Genomic DNA, 16,376 nt, shown 5'->3' on the forward strand with positions numbered 1-16,376 from the left:
TTCTTGCATCTCCGTAGCCCCTTCAACATGGCCGGAATTTTCAGTCACCAGTGAGTCGCCCACCTCAATCACAGTGACCTGGAACGAGATACCAATGAACCGCGCCAATGGAGTCATTACGGGCTATGCCATTGCCTTCTATGCGCAGGGTAGCCTTACCTACAACAGAACAGAGGTGGACAGCCATCTGCGTGAGTTTGTCCTTAGTGATGTCATGCCCAACTCAAACTACAGTGTGAAAATGGCTGCCAAGACAAGCGTGGGCTACGGAGTGTATTCTGACTGGGTGACAGTTACCACTCCTGAGGTGTACAACGAAACAAGTAAGTTCCTTATAGTCTAGGTTTTAAATCAGCACCGGTCATTTATGATGAATCAAATCAAATAGCCCTCATGGGTAGTAACACAGTTAATTGCATTGGATCTCCAAGAGCACTGTGTCTCTTGAACTGTGCTTGCAGTGATCTCTAGTTCTATGGTCATATTGCAATGTTACCTTCCAGTGTGCGGATATACTGTTACCAAAAGATGAGGAACCCCTTCATCAGATGCCAACCATAAGACACCATAGCAGCAGAGGATATTCAGACAATGATGTTGATTCCTTACAAAGCCTCAAAACAGTTTGATATGAAACTGGAAATGTGCCGCATAATGTCGTAAGCCAGCTTTATATCAGGAATTGATAGAAATGGGAGGCAGTGCCAAAATGAGTACTAGTAATCTCCTGGAAGTTTTAAACATTACTTTCTTCATCTCTCTGTGTTAGTTTTAGCGTGCTCACTGGTCACTATCTCACCATGTTTGTCTATCTGGTGTGACCTATGTAGGATGATGAAGACATGCGTGATATTTGTTTTATAAAGAATTTCAGAATGTGTGATATTTGTTTTATAAAGAATTTCAGAAAGTAGCGCTTGTCCGTAGAGAGAAGAGAAACAGTGTTGATGTGCATCAACTTGTATGTTGACTGTCAGAGCTCCTGTCAATGCAGACTTATGAAAAATTTATGATGCAAAATAGAAAAGACAAATTACAAGTAGGTTGTGTGCAATCATTTAAAACTCCAGAATGATTTTGGTAATGAAAACATATGCTAGGGAGAAAGAGGAAGCAATATTTCCTCGAGACTGTTTGTAACACAGGGATACGTGGGCGACACAACCTGTAGGCTTTAGTGAATGTTTGGAAATGTAAAGTGAATGAGAGATATGTACACAGCAGTTTGCCTTTCCACAGGTTTGTAAATATTTGTGAGTAACTAGTGAATCTCAGAAAAAAAGGAGTCATCTGTGTGAGAGAGAAGTTATCAATATTGTGCACTAAAGCTGTTATACCAGGAACTTTACTTTGAGTGTATGCGTTGTTCTGATGTGAATGCCTTGTGTGAAAATGCATCGTACATTTTCCTCGAATGATCATTAACCCGTTGAGGACGGTTTGATTTTGCTACAACACGCATTTCCCATAGACGCTTGCCCGAGTATAACCGGGACTCGTCCTCAACGGGTTAAGAAATGTAGACTTTGACCAGATACTTCATGTATACTTTGATGATATGATCAGCAATATGAACTCAATAACCTCTATGATGATGTATACACACTCTAATCACTCTTCAAAGCCATACGGTTTACTTTTCTACTTCAGTAGAAATGAAACCCGACCTGCATTCAGGGAATCAGTAGTATTAGCTTTGACTGATTGCTGTGAGGGTTACCATGGTGATGTGTGACATGGATACAGGAATAGGCGGACAGACCGTGCTGGGTGGTTAGATAATATTTCATTGTCCACCATAGAAACAACCCATGTGAATGGAGGATCTCTGTGCCATATATAGGATTTGTGTGGGCAGTGTTGGTGTGCTCTGCATGCTAGTTATCTGGATATGATTTATAGAGATTTGATGGAGATCTTGAAAGGAAAGCTTACGGACTTCTTGCCTTTACCCAAACTACTGCTTTATTAGTCTTCAGAATTTGCCTTCTTGACTCATATTTTGTTGTTGTGCATGTTATTACATTGATTCCTCTTGGAAGGAGGACTTGGTCAGGTCTGCCTAAGAATAACATGTCAAAACTGCTGTACATCAGTGTATTATTTGTTGATAATTAATAATGTTTGCTTATTATGGTAGGGACAATTCTAGGAAGTGTTTGAACATATGTATGATAGATTACTTTACTACATTTAACTCCAAATCAGTTTGTGAAAAGTTATAAGTCATAAATGATATATTTACCCTATGTGTTAACCATTTCTAGTCTGCAGAAATATGTTCTGAAGTGAGATTTTTTTTCCAGTGTTTCGCATTTGTGTAGAGAGATACTTTATTACAAGATGTGAATCCTGTTCAGTTGGACAGTATTTCATACAATCACTGTGAAATGTCTATGTTGGTCGATGTGAGTTAGTAGAATTGAAAAAAAAAAAATGAATATGATCTGAAGAAACATAGCAGCAAGCCGCTTACAGTAACCCAGCATTTCGTAGATGGTTGTTGTATCTCAACCAGCTATAATCAGTATTTCCAAACAGAAGTCCAAATTTGAAGTTTAACATTTGTCTTAATTCTGTAAATTGTTTATGGTGTGTGTGTGTATGTGTGTGTATATGTGTGTGTGTGCTTAAAACAGGAAAAATGTGTTAACTTCATTCATAAGCTCTGAATTGTTACTTTTTAATTCCTTAACATTTAGCACCTGAAGCAATATTTGTTGCCACACTCAGTCATAGAAGGTATTAGCATAGACACTGTCCTCTATTTCTACCACTTCTTATTTTGATATCTTCTTTATCATGGAGATAAGAAGCATCATCCAACATTTAGATGAGAGTCAGGTGCCATCTTCCCATAGAATCAGGCTAAATTTATAATCCCATGGAGGGTCCTTTTTATTTGATAAAACAGGGGCTTATCATTCTGGCCCCAAACCATATTGCACTACCTATAAATCAATAGCAGTATCTCTTGAACTGGTCATAGTCCTTGTTTTCTAGAATTGTTTGGTTGATCTTGTTATGGTCTTTATTTGACTTTTTTTTAGTTGTTGTTGTCATGTGATACATTTGGCCATGACCCCATTCGTGGCTCTTTTTTTTTTTTTTTTTTTTGCCATTTCAGTCACCTTCCATCTGGTTGGGATGTAAATTGTAGGAACATGTGTGTGTGTGTGTGTTTTGTGTATGTCTGTTTTAGGGGGTTAAAAATAAGAGTTTCAGTGTAGAAAGGAGTTATATGAAAAGGGGAAGACTGAGTGCGACTGACTTCTCTACTTTTTAAGATTTGGCCAGACTTTGAGCTGTTTCATGATGTTGTAATTGACAGAGTTAAGAGTAGAAGAGAACAAAGAGCTAAAGGATCAGTCTGTATCTGTGAACAGGCTTCTAACAGCCTTAAAGTAAAGAAATGACAGCTCTGTACAGGCACAGCGATTGAAAAGAAGCCAGTGTTTAAAATAGCTCTCTGTATTACAATTGATTCTAATCTCTTAGCCGTGTATACTCCACATGATTATCAAGACTGTCAGGATTGAATATCATTGTGATATTAATGTTATTGTGATTTGCTACTTTGGATGGAGTGACAGTACTGCTACAGTTATAAATTCTCAGTACAGTAAATATATTCCTTTCCACTTTCTCAGCATCATGACAAAACACACTTTTAAGCTTCATGGAGCAAGTTAGTCATCATTCTTTTTTATTCTTGGAATCCTTAGTAGCATTTGTAAGTCTTCATTGCAAGTCAGTATCCTCGCATTTTCTATCTTTTCCCTCCATATGATATTTCTGAGGAAAATGTGAGATCTCTTAACTTTTTGATGGTAAATACATAAATTTGGGAGTGGATTATTCAGCTTGTCATTGGTAACTTCTATAGTCAATTGGTTTCTTGCTAGGATTGCAAACATTACAGAAAATTAAAGAGAAAATAAACATCAGAATATTCAATTTCACAGAGAAGCGACATAATTTCTTTTGCTGTTTGAGAATCTACTGTATGCAAGTCTAGTCTATGCCTCTTAATGATTGTACATTTTAGATGTTTTCATTTGAACACTGTCAACCATTTAAAGGAAAATAAATGAAACAATTGCTCCAGGTCCTATCTATCAATTGAAGGCTTCCATCCATTCTTTCATTGTTTTTTTTGTTTTTTGTTTTTTTGAAAGTAGAACACATGACTTACAGTACTGAATGCAAGGCTACCTGCTCTGTTGTTTTAAAGTGGCTCGAGAATTCAGTCTCATCAATATCATACTTGTAAGATTTTCATGCATGAACATATTTGGATTTCAGCGCACAAAGCACTATTGTTTTAAAGGGACTCTATGAGTTTATTCTGTGTCAGACTTGGAAGGTTATTTATGTATGAACCTATTTGTCTTGCAGCACCCAAACCACCACAGCATCTACAAGTGAGCCACCTGAACCACACAGCGCTGCTTGTCACCTTCCAAGCTGGGCCACCACCCCCTATCACAGAGGGTTTTAAGCTGCAGGTGGTTCTACGTGGAGAGGAAGTGGTAGGCAACACTGTGCTGCTGCCAGCCAATGCCACTGAGTGCATCGTGGTCAACCTCAGTGAGTAGACCCAGGTCTATGTCTCTGTGTAGTCTGGCTTTATCTTTACTTTTAGCGCAAGTGGTATGAACTGTTTGGATGCTGTTGCATGATGGTGATGATATTGTGTGTGTTATACATGGCCAGGGGCCCGTTTCATAAAACTTGTCATCAGTGACAAGTTGTCATAGATGTGACAAGCTACTGAAATCCTTGCATCCGATTGGCTACGAGCAAATTTGTCATAGATATGTGGCAGTTGTCACTGATGACAAGTTTTATGAAACAGGGGCCCCAGAAGTTCATATTACCTCAGTGAGTTCATGTCGTTGTTGTCTGTAAGTGTTCATAGTGATGATGCTGACGATGCAGCAGAATTGAACATTCTTTTATAAACTTGTGTTACGTCACTATGGTAATAGTATTAGGCTTATTTCATTTACATATTTATGTGTATGTGTACGTATATATATATTAAAAAGATTATAACAGCGTACATAAATACTTTTTATCATGATAGGGAATACATATAGCTTTTGTCTTTTCATATGCTTTGCACGAGTTTGATCACACACATTTTCACATATATTCAAACCAAACCAGACACTAAATTCCATAACAATGTATGCATCATAATTTACTGAAAAACACACTTGACATCTCTAAGTGCACCTGTGCATGATCTAAATTATTCAAAACTTTTTAAGTGGTAAGCTGCAGCCACATTCACTATCAGGGGAAGTCAGCAGAGAGATCACCGCTGCTGAAAAAAAAAAATGAACTTAGCAAAGGCAGTGAGGCACTAAAATGCTAATTATTGAACTTAATAGCAAAAAGGGACAAACGCACAAACTTTTATATCCAGCTCAATGTCATTTAGTCAGATATATCTGCGGTTGCCTTGGTAACCTGCAGAAGAGCTCTCTGGGGATGACTGTGGATGAACAAAGACAACACCCAAACAGAATAAAACAAAATAAAGAACAAGTAGTGTTTTATTGCTCATCTTTACACAGGAATTGCTGTCCCCTGTTGAAGATGCCACACTCTGACTTTTATTTTTCTTAAATGTTGAACACAATTGTGGATGGATTTTCTTACTGGAAGAAATTCAGTTTTTTACAATGTTGATAGAAATGTCAAATTTGACAAGTCTTACAAAAGAAATGTCACTGTTGTGTGACAACACCCATTGTAAGACAGTTCTAAGGTATTGTCCATCAGCTATATTATATTAGGTGATGTAGTAACAAAGAGCTATCTAGAACTCTTATTGACACAATTTCATACACATTTGGGTTGAATTGTTTACGTGTTTCGTGGCAGTAGATCTCTGAGGGCTAGTTTTGCCTGTAAACATAATATGGTCCACTTCTCTCTTGATAGCATTTTGATTGTAGTCAAGAAAACAAGTCCTTAATGCCAGGGGGAAGAATTCATCTCAAAGGCTATTTCTCCATTTGCCCAGTTTGAAGTCACACTTTACGATAGCTTGCAACCCAGTATTTTGTCCCTCTCATTCAATCCGACGACCTGTGGATGTTTACCATCTCCTCCTACAAAGACATTCTACCTGCAAAATTGCAATTTTGAGATCAATAATAGTGATGAGTGTGCATCACTGTCTTGCTGTCCTGCAGCAAGCGTTGTTACGCTGCAAAACTTGGCCTGCTGCCAAGGAGAGAGAGCGCCGAGGTGCTTGACCGACTGCAGTTGTCATGGCAACCCACGGAAGAGCTCCTCTGCCGGTGGCTGTGGGTGAATTTGGGGCGCTGCAGCGGAGTGAATGCATGTGAGTGGCAGATGTATGATGAATTAATGATGTGTTTGTTAGCAGCGATGGGAGATGTGATGTGAGTGGAGGTGGCCAGTGGATACGATCAGAGTGATTGAGGAGAGGAGCGTATCGAAAGGCATACACTCTTGTTGTGATGGGGGACTAGAGCAGTGATTTAAGCCTGATGAGGCTTGTGAATGATTTGTTTTGGGTGACCCTAATAAATGAATCGAAGTGCATTAAATGCAGGGCATGAGGTGTGTTGATTTGATATCATCTCATTTCATTTCGCATTAAGTTCACAAAGTTTGCTTTAAGTAAATACATGATATCAAGTATAATAGTGTTGGGATCTTAAGAATAAAAAAAGGGCTTATTGAAGAATGAGCTCTAGACAAATTTTATAATGCTAAAGCATGATATAGATTATATGGATTTTGTAATTAAGTTAAACCAAACGTGAATTTTATGTTATACAATATGTAGGAAATGTTGAATTCATATTAAAAGATATAGAAGAGAAAAGGAGGAAACTCTGGGCTATTTATTAAAACTTTATTGATAAAAAAAAAGTGCTCCAATATTTTCAAAATTTCTAAATAGTCTAGTCATCTTACAAAGAATTTGTCAAATTACTCCACAAAACTGGACCTTTTGAAAATATTTCTGCTATAAGATGAGTGATTTAGTGGAAGATGGATGTTTTGGCATTTCTAATGTTATAATTCTGAATGGAACTATTTAATGTAAAATAATCCTTGAATACGTCAGGAAAGATGGTATTAGTTACATTCACACGCTGTTCCTAAACTTTAAGTTTAGGTTGAAAACTTAACTCTATGATTAGCTTGTAGTTTAACGCCATGTGGACGCACTCAAAAGTTAGCAATCTTAAAGTTTAGTTGATGATTAGAACCACAAGACATCATAGGGTTTATGCTCTCTCCACGAGCCATGGAGGGTCCCCACTCATAGATTTGCTCCGTGTGGACACAATAATCAACGAGTTTGTAAGTTAGCGTGAACCTCGCTTCTCGTTCGCTTTTGGGTCAACCTCCAGTTACCTTATTTTGTATGGGCAAAAGGTCATAGCGAAGACTCTGCACCTTCGGTATAATCATCTAGTGGGATTTGATCGTAAGTTGTAAGAGTTAAGGTGCGCGTGTGAACCCACGTCATGAATTCATGAGTGGAGCTCATCATCAACAGTTACGTTTTCGACCTAAACTTCAAATTTTGCAACTGCATGTGAACGTAACTATTATTAGATTTATATACATAAACATTGCAGACTCTAATGAAATTTTATCTTGAATAGGCAATGTTGATGTTTCTATATGTTTGAAGCCAGTTTCTATGTGCAGTTTTCATGATGATCAAAGTTCTCTTTTCACAAGTTTCAGATTCAGTGTGAAAATGAAATATTTGTTTTGGGTTGGTGATGCTGCAGCTGCTGTGATGTTAACTGTAGCTAGTAGAAACTATTTGATTAAGGATGCAGTTCTTATATACATGGCCACTCTTCCAGGGGACTGTGTCTTTTGAACTGTGCATTATCGGGATCGTGCAATATTATCCATGATATGATGTGTCTCTGTGTCTTGACAGTGTGGGTTGGATAGTGCTGATTTTACAGAATGTCACAATATCAATTCATGCAATGTGATGTGCAATATAATGATTGAATATTGCCTCACCGTGAGGGGAACACTTAGGTATACAAAGCGCGAGCTAAGACAGTATTGGTCCAATACGGTGGCCATCTTAAAGAGTTTATTACTTCTGTGTGTGTGTCTGTGTGAGTAGGACTTGGCATAGAGTATCATAACCCACTGTTTTTTTGTTTTTTTTTTACAGATATTTATTCAAATTTGCAAAGTGACATATCTCTATGAAGGGGGATAATAGAAAGTCACATAAAGAAGTGTTAAAAAATGCATGCTTGCTTCTTTTTGACATGATGCCTTGTGTTGGATATATCTCAATGGTGTACTTCCAAAATGAAATTTCTCCTTTACACTGAGACCTCAACTTAAATGCCTGTATACCTTCCTTTAAAAAGGAAGTATTGCAGGTTCTGTGCCAAAAGAAAATGGCTAAATTCTATATATCTTATTAAGCATGCTGCTTCAAGAAACTAAACAAAACTAAGGCAGAAACATTATCCTGTCAAATCATTTTCGGTCTCTGAATCTTGTGAAGTACAGTTTATGTGTGTGTGTGTGTGTGACTTATCACATTCAGATGTAAATCTGTTCTATGAAAAGCTTGTTGAATTTCTCCTGGTTCCTTTTTGGCTGCATTCCATTCCATAGTGGTCAGTAATCTCTTCAGTCCCTGATGCTGGCTTTGTTCTGTACTTCTGCCAGAGTTTGTGGCCCGTGACCATCATCAGTAGAAGAGTAGATTGAAATAGCGGTCTTTTCATGCATGGCAACCAGTGAACTTGTGAGAAAGCCTCGGCGCCTCCCTTTGCTGGCTCTATGCCAGGCCACTGGATCGGATGGGAGAGGCTGATGTCGCAGGAGATATTGTCCCCCTGTAGAAAAAAACTGTACCTTTCTTTTTCTGAGCTCCATCAGGAAATATTGTCCTTCTCTAGAAAAAACTGTACGTTTTTCTTTTTCTGAGCTCCTTTGATTTGTAACCATGCAAAGTCTCTCGAGGCCTTCAATTAATTTTTCTTTCCATCGTCTTTAGCAGATATTGATTTATCAAATTTTATTCGGTTGTGGCATGTTTGACATTTCTCATCTAAATCTTAGTCTGCTTGTTGCTAAAGGCATATCTATTTTATGAATCCATACCAATTTCTTAGGTATTGTTAAACATGATAGTAAAAAAGAAATACTGTAAGAGTGGATGCTTTTGTGCGAGTAACTTTTCATGCTGGGCCGGGTAAAATGGATTTCGCGAGTTTTTAATTCTGGTCAGTTTTCCTCTGTTTACATTTGTTACATACTCAAAAAGCTGCATCACTTCGGTGATCCCTCGCATATATCCCCAAGTTTAATTATCCTTCGGGTTTATGCTGGGTTTAGTGCGTGCGTGGGTGTCACACACAAAGCGCGCTACTATAGCTTCTGACCATCCGAGCATTGAGAATTTAGGGTTCTTGGACAAACACTGAACTAGGGCTTTCTATAGCTCAGTCAGTAGAGCACCGGGCTAGCAATCCGGAGGTCTCAGGTTCGAAACCCGATGGAATCCCATTTTCTTTGCTCATTTTTCCAATGATAGTTTTTGATTCAGCAGAATCAGGACATTAACTACCGGAACATACGGCACGCAGAAATATTAGCGTGCTTTTATTTTTGCACTAGCGTCTGGTTACGCGAAATACGCAGAAATTTCCACTTTTACAATAAATGATTTATAAAGACAACCTGAAACAAGGAGATAAGAAGTGGGAAAACTTTCTTCCAATTACTAGTACATGTAGTTTTATTTTCTATGTGCCATACCAGCTTTGACTGTATCATGGCATTGCATTTTTTTTTTTTTTTTTTTTGGGGGGGGGGTTTATAACTCGTATGTTGATTGACAAGATTCCCTACATACAGGAAATTGCACATAATGCATAGTAATGTGTATGTCATTGTAGGATGATGCTATTTCCAGGTAGAGAGGATATTAGCTGGCATATCACTGTATACATGGTTTGGCAGGTGTAGAAAGTTAATGAAAACAATGCAGCAGATTAAGCTTTTAAAACGTAGACTGATAGTCACGCATAGGAAAGTGGGTAATTGTCTTTTTATGACCTCATAAGATTTATGGATTGTCAAGCACATGGCACATTTGGTTCTCATCAAAAAAAAAAAGAAGAATGTAGCATATGTCTGCATAGATTTCAGGTTGAAATGAATAGAATGAAGAAATGGAACATCATTTTTTAGTCTTCAGTGTTGACACAATTACTGTTCCTGGTAATCTGTTGGTTTGTTTGTGAGTGCAGGGTGTAGCATGGAGAAAAGCTGGGCAGGGTCCACTGACAAACCTAGTGAATCATGTCTAGTTGAAGAAATTGGGTTTTGATATCAGGGTCTGTGTTCTGAGAAGGTGAATCATCTTTTGTGTGGCTGCCATTTGTGAATCAGTTCCATGAACTTGTGATAATTATGATGTGAGTTATGCTGAAAAGTAACCACAAAGGTGAATTGGGTTTGTGAGCTTGATAGGCCAGCTGTTTGCCTTCTCTAGATCCTCCCTAATTTTGTCATATGGTGGGAAACGTACAATAACAAACGCACTACCTGATCTACAAAATGTGACCAGCAGAGGTGAATGCACTTTTTTAAGGGGGGGGGGGGGGGAAAGGAAAGGGATGACCATGCCACATGGTCAGTAGATTTACTTATTTGATTGCCTCCCCGTACCACTTTCTCATGAACTCTGTAATTAGTTTTGTTACCTCTGTTTCCTGTGAGGTCAAAGCCAATGGTCTTGAGTGTAATTGGCATTCAGAGCAATTTTACAGGTACGAGGCCGTTGCGATTGAAATGTTGCAATGGTATTTCCGTTTGTCCATGAGCCTTGCTGTCAGTGAACACCACAAGACCTGCATGGCTTTGGTGCCTGTAATTTATTCTGTAGTTTGAAATTTAAACCAGTTAGTCTTGTTTTGAGCAACAGCTATCACCTTATACCTATGTTGTGAGTGAATAGTTTAGTTTTCCTTCTTTTTACGTGTACCTGCATCTAGATGAACATGACACAGGATATGCGTGGTGCTGTAAAATTGCGTAACATGTTCATAGCTATTGATTTCACCATCAAAACACCTCTTCTCCTTTACTGACACTTAATTCCCCCTTAAAAAAAATACAAGAAAAGAGGATTAAAACAGACAAATATTTTTATTTTCAACTCAATCTCTTGAAGCTCTAGATATAATTACACTGCAGTAAGAGTCCCTCTTCAAAATAATTCCACAATGTGAAAATGGACCTTGTTGACCTTTGAGTCATGGCTACATGTAATTTGGATGATGGAGAACGTATACGGAATATTGGTACGATTGAATGTTCTCAAATAAGCAGGCCAGTGATGACAAACTTGTACAGCATGTATTATGGAGATGGTTGGCTCTTTGTCACCTCGCTTCATCAATTTTTTGCCCTCCTCACCAGTGTTGATGGATGCATGCTGCTCCTCGGCTTGTCAGGAAGCTCTGATGGAGAATGAATGGTCAACTAAAGATAGTGAGAGATGTGAGAAAGAAGACAAGAAAAAAAAAATCTCCACTTACTGTTGAGAAAGAACTAATCATGCAAAGTTGACCTTTCATCCACTCTCCAAGGCTTTATTTGTGAAAAAAGAATTTCCCCTACTGATCACATTGTAAAAATAATAAAAATGCTGGATGTATCCTTCTGAATTTGGATGATTAAAATGTGTGTGAGCTCAAGAGAGTCAGTTTGTAGTGTTGTATGTTTTGACAACATTTAGATATCGCAAAAGATACTTGTGAGGTGAACTTCAAACTAAGCTGGCTTAGCTTAAAGCTACAGTTTGCTAGCTTCAGTGATAGTGGACACTTTCAAGTTTTCATGTGAATGTTATTGTAGGTTCCCATTTTCATGAGTTACCTGGAAGTACTACTTGAAGGTCAAAATTGAATGTAGTTTAGTGCCAGGAATATCCTGTTTCATGCAGCAAAAATGTCTCCTGAGCAGTAATGCTAAATTGTGTAAGAAAGAAAAAGATTTTCATCCTTGTAGAAAAAGGTATTCATTTTGCTTTGTGTTGATCTGTACCACGCTTTCGTAAAATCGAAGTGATGATTTGTGTCAAATACTCTTTTGAAATATGGTGATTTTGTGACACATCATGGAAGAATAGTTGGTACGTGTTCTATGAAATCAGAACACTACAAGTGCTTGTCTTTTTCTCTTTCCTATTTTGGCAACATAATTTCCAAAGATTGTTTGGTAATGTAATGAATTTATTTTGTTCTTGTAACCGGATTTCCTTGTTAACCGTTCAACATAAAAAACAAACAAACATCAGTTTTGATTCCTTTTTCCAGTTATGTAAGCATTACCAATAATAGTCAAGCCTAATTTTCCTCCACTCAGAGCAGTTTTATAGATTAGCCCTATTAGAATCTAGTGTTTTTCTCTTCCCACAGACTGGGAGTTGTAAAGGTGTGAGTGAGTCTACCCTTACTGAGCAAGGGGGGGGGGGGTAGGGTTCCTACAATATCCAAGTTGCCTAATCTGATAGAAGAACTAGGAACTCTAAAATATGTTTTGTTGTTGACTGTTCTGCAAGTTGTGAGCACCAACAATAGGTGGGTCTTCCCAGGCAGGATTTGGCACAATATCTCCACATGATGCAAAACAAGAGCGCTATTTCTGGTCTGTTTCTGTTGGCTGTAACAGAGATGCTTGTTTGCTTTTAAAATATGAACCTCACCTGAAGCTTGTTTGTGTGGTTGTTATCTGAAGCTGGCTCGTAGGAGAGAGTAAGCTTTGGGCTGACTTTATGAGTCAGCAACTATTGGGGCACCTTGCCAACTCTTGAGATGTTGAAGCTGATGAAGACTTGACCTAGAACTTCTCTTTGCTGATGATGGCATCATCCTCAGGTTGCAAATCAACAAAGAAATACTAGATGACTGTTTCGAAAGCTGTTCAGATGAAAACCACTTGACAACAATGCTCCGTAATAATTCATTGAATGAGGAAGAATCTGTAAATAGATACCAACCTTTTCTCAGCAGCCTTTTCAGGCTCAAACTTGAGTTAAAAGATGTCAGAGAAATACAATGTACTCGAACAATGATGTGCTCATTATGGTTCTAGGCACCTGTATCTTACCTCTCCGAGGGGGGAAGAAACTTGTGAAAGTGTATGCTCTCCCAGCTGACTCCATGCTGCTGAAATTTGAGCACAGGCTTGTGTAGATGAACTTTGACATTTGCCTGTTGATTCATGTGTGTTCTGGAAGCAAGGTTGTATACCTTCTAAAAGTACCCCCCCCCCAAAAAAAAAAAAAAAAAAAAGCACTGCAGTCTTCCTCGGAGTAACATTAGTATTTTAGAAAGTGATTTATAAGATATTCCTCATGATTCATATTTTCTGAACATGTAGAGGGTAAAGATGAATATAGGCATCAAATTAAAAACACCCAGCCTGAAATGACTCCAAGCACTATGAGAAATGGAACAGAAGTTCACTGAATCATAACACTTCATGGAAAAGTTTGTTTATTTCTGCTCCATGGGAAAGGGGAAGGATGATGGGAGATTGCATTCACCTGGGATGAAAGATGATGCGATAAAATGCTGCCGGGCAACTCTTCAGATTGATATCAGTCTTCTTGGAACTTTCATTTATATCCCCCCCCCCCCCCAACACACACACACAAACAACAGCAGCAGAACCTGTTGCTTGTGCTACAAACAAATGAATAAATCCTTTGTGTGCTTTGAGTGCTTGTTGGTACAGAAAACTCTTAGCATGGTACACATTGTCAGAAAGTTCCTGGCAGAAAAAAAAAAAAAGGTCGATAAGCTTGAGATTGTGTTGATGTGCAAGCTCTTTTGCTCATCTTCTGTTGTAGACTGGGACTACTGAGGTCATAAAAAACCAAAAACCAAAACAAAACAAAAAACTGAAGTAACAAGTATGAGATGGACTTAATTTCTTAAATCTGTGAGAGATAAATCACCATATATGATTTCATTCCAGTAATCCTACCTATCTCTCTGATTTTAGTAGTAATATTTCAGGCATAATCTTTGGTATCCAGGAAGGTATACCCCAAAATAAAAGGCTGACAAGTGTTATATTGTAGACTGCGAAGCATTCATATGAATACAGTGGGGAAGAAATGCTGAGGGAAAACTAAACAAATCTTGTCTCAAATTGGTTAGAATGCAAAGGCAATCATGTTCTGCCATGTGAGAAAACAAATCATTTTTTTTTTTTCTTTGACCTTTGGATTGTTTTGAGTATGTCATGAGAAAAAAAAAAAAAAAAACTTTCAGTAAAATGATTTGGTCATTCGAATATTGTCATTTCAGATTGTGTAAAGAAAATGGTTAAAGCTGTTGTTAAAGCCATGAGACATAATTTCCCTCTTTATCAATGGTAATTTTATTGAAGAAACATCTTTTGCTTCCCTTTTTTTTCAATGCATATGTCTTAACGTGTTGCAGACTAGTCTGAAAGTCCCAAGTATACTCAGGTGAGGTGTCTGTGGGAAATGCACGATAAAGCAAAACCAACTTGTCTTCAGTGAATTAGAGAAGTATACAAATTAATTAAGGATATTTTGTTAAATACAAAACCTTCATGAGAGATGATAGTGAACTTTTTGTATGAACTTGGGAGATAAGGTACTGAAGTAAATGTATATTCCTACACATGCAAATACTATCAAAGCCAATAAGACGAGATGCCATGTTAACTATCCTGCTGGATGAGTAAATTGTCTTCAGTTAACTTTCTCAGTGCTTTTTTTTTTTTTTTTTAGATATTCCTAAACATTTCAGATTCATTCCAATCAAATTTCCTCTGAATGATACAATGTACTGTAGAGCACCAGAGAAGTCACTTCCCTGAGTACACACAGACATATGTACAACACTCACATTAAGGGGTTGTCCCCTCCCTGCTCACACATATACAGTAGGCCTATATATTTTTCATATAACATACAAGTATGTGTCAGCACAGACTGCAGGTAAACATACATGGCATCAGTTCATTGACTTCATCAGCTATTAACCCTCTGATAACACAGATCTTGTTTCTGCTTTGCATCTCTTACCTGGTAGGTGAGTGTTCTCATATAGGACGAACAGCTGTTGTTGATAGCTAAGGAGATTGATCTTTTGATTCGCACTAACATTACAACATGACATTTGTTTGGCAAGCGTTTCAACACACTGTGGACTTAAAGCTACACATGGGTCATCACATGCATTATTCAAATTGCCTGAACTGTTATCAGGGGAGTACACATCGCAACCTGTTGCATGTTGTTTTGAAATGATTCCCTCCTAATGGTTTTGTGCCAAAAAGATGATCTGCCTCCAGCTACTGAAAGTGCACTATTATGAAACATAGCAGGTGTTATCACTGAATAAGAATAATGATAAAAGTCTCTAGGAAAAAGTAAGCAACTGCCAGGTGAAAAGGAGAAATGATTGAAGGGGTGTGAAATTCATATCCAAGAGGCAAAGGAAACAGGTTAGGATATATTCTGTATGTGTAAGAACCCTGTTAGTAAACTTGTGTCCATATCTCTGTCCACAAAGTGCTAATGCAAGGGTTGGGCCTCATCCTCCTTTGATTAACCATCATGAATTTGTATACTCAATTCTGCTTTGTAATCCCCCATACCTTCCCCTGTATTCCTTTTCCTCTCTCCCTTCTCCCCCTCCCCCTCTCCTTACCCCTTCCTTTCCTGCTGTAGATCCCTCGTCAGTGTTCCTGTGGGAGTGAGTCTGCTAGGTGTTTGCTACCTTTTTCCTCCCCTCTATACAAGCCGAGACTCTTGGCACAGAGCCAACACTCAAAAAGCATAGAATATTTGATAATGGACTTGGCCACTGGCCCTTGACCTCTACAGAGAAAGAGAGGAAGTGGAGAGGTTGGGGGGGGGGGATGGGAGAGATCATAAAGTGAGGTAGAACTAACGAAAAGAGTGCAGGGAATTGAAGGGACAGAATTCATTCATTGTGGAGGTTGTGCCTCAATTTGTACTGCATAGCAGTGGAGGTTGTTGTGGAAACCTCCCACCCCTTAACACGTCGTCGCCATGACGTGGATGTTGGGTTCATGAATGGACTGTGGGTTGGTTGATGAGATGCGTGCCTGCCGTATGATAATGATGAGAAACTGTGAGGACGTGTGTGTGCTGGCACAGTGGAAGAGAAAGATAAATTCTGTCAGCTTGTATTTGTTCGTTGGTCTTTACTACTGTTGTTGTTTCTCCCTCAATATATTATGGAATAAGAATGTAATTGACATTAATTGAAGAATGTGTCAAAAGATGTGGAAGATGAGTTAGAGAT

At 38.3% G+C, this 16,376-nt stretch overlaps 1 protein-coding gene across 1 annotated transcript in view; it reads left to right on the forward strand.

Moving 5' to 3' along the window:
* The window catches only part of LOC140238344 (protogenin B-like), a 90,345-nt gene that overhangs the window by 53,437 nt on the left and 20,532 nt on the right, over positions 1–16,376 (forward strand). Inside the window, exons 9-10 of the mRNA XM_072318277.1 lie at positions 18–323; positions 4,399–4,590. Of these exons, the coding sequence (XP_072174378.1) occupies positions 18–323; positions 4,399–4,590 (498 nt within the window). The remainder of the gene's footprint in view (positions 1–17; positions 324–4,398; positions 4,591–16,376) is intronic.

The sequence above is a fragment of the Diadema setosum genome, chromosome 14 (genome assembly GCF_964275005.1).
Source record: "Diadema setosum chromosome 14, eeDiaSeto1, whole genome shotgun sequence".
In the NCBI taxonomy this organism is placed as follows: domain Eukaryota; kingdom Metazoa; phylum Echinodermata; class Echinoidea; order Diadematoida; family Diadematidae; genus Diadema; species Diadema setosum.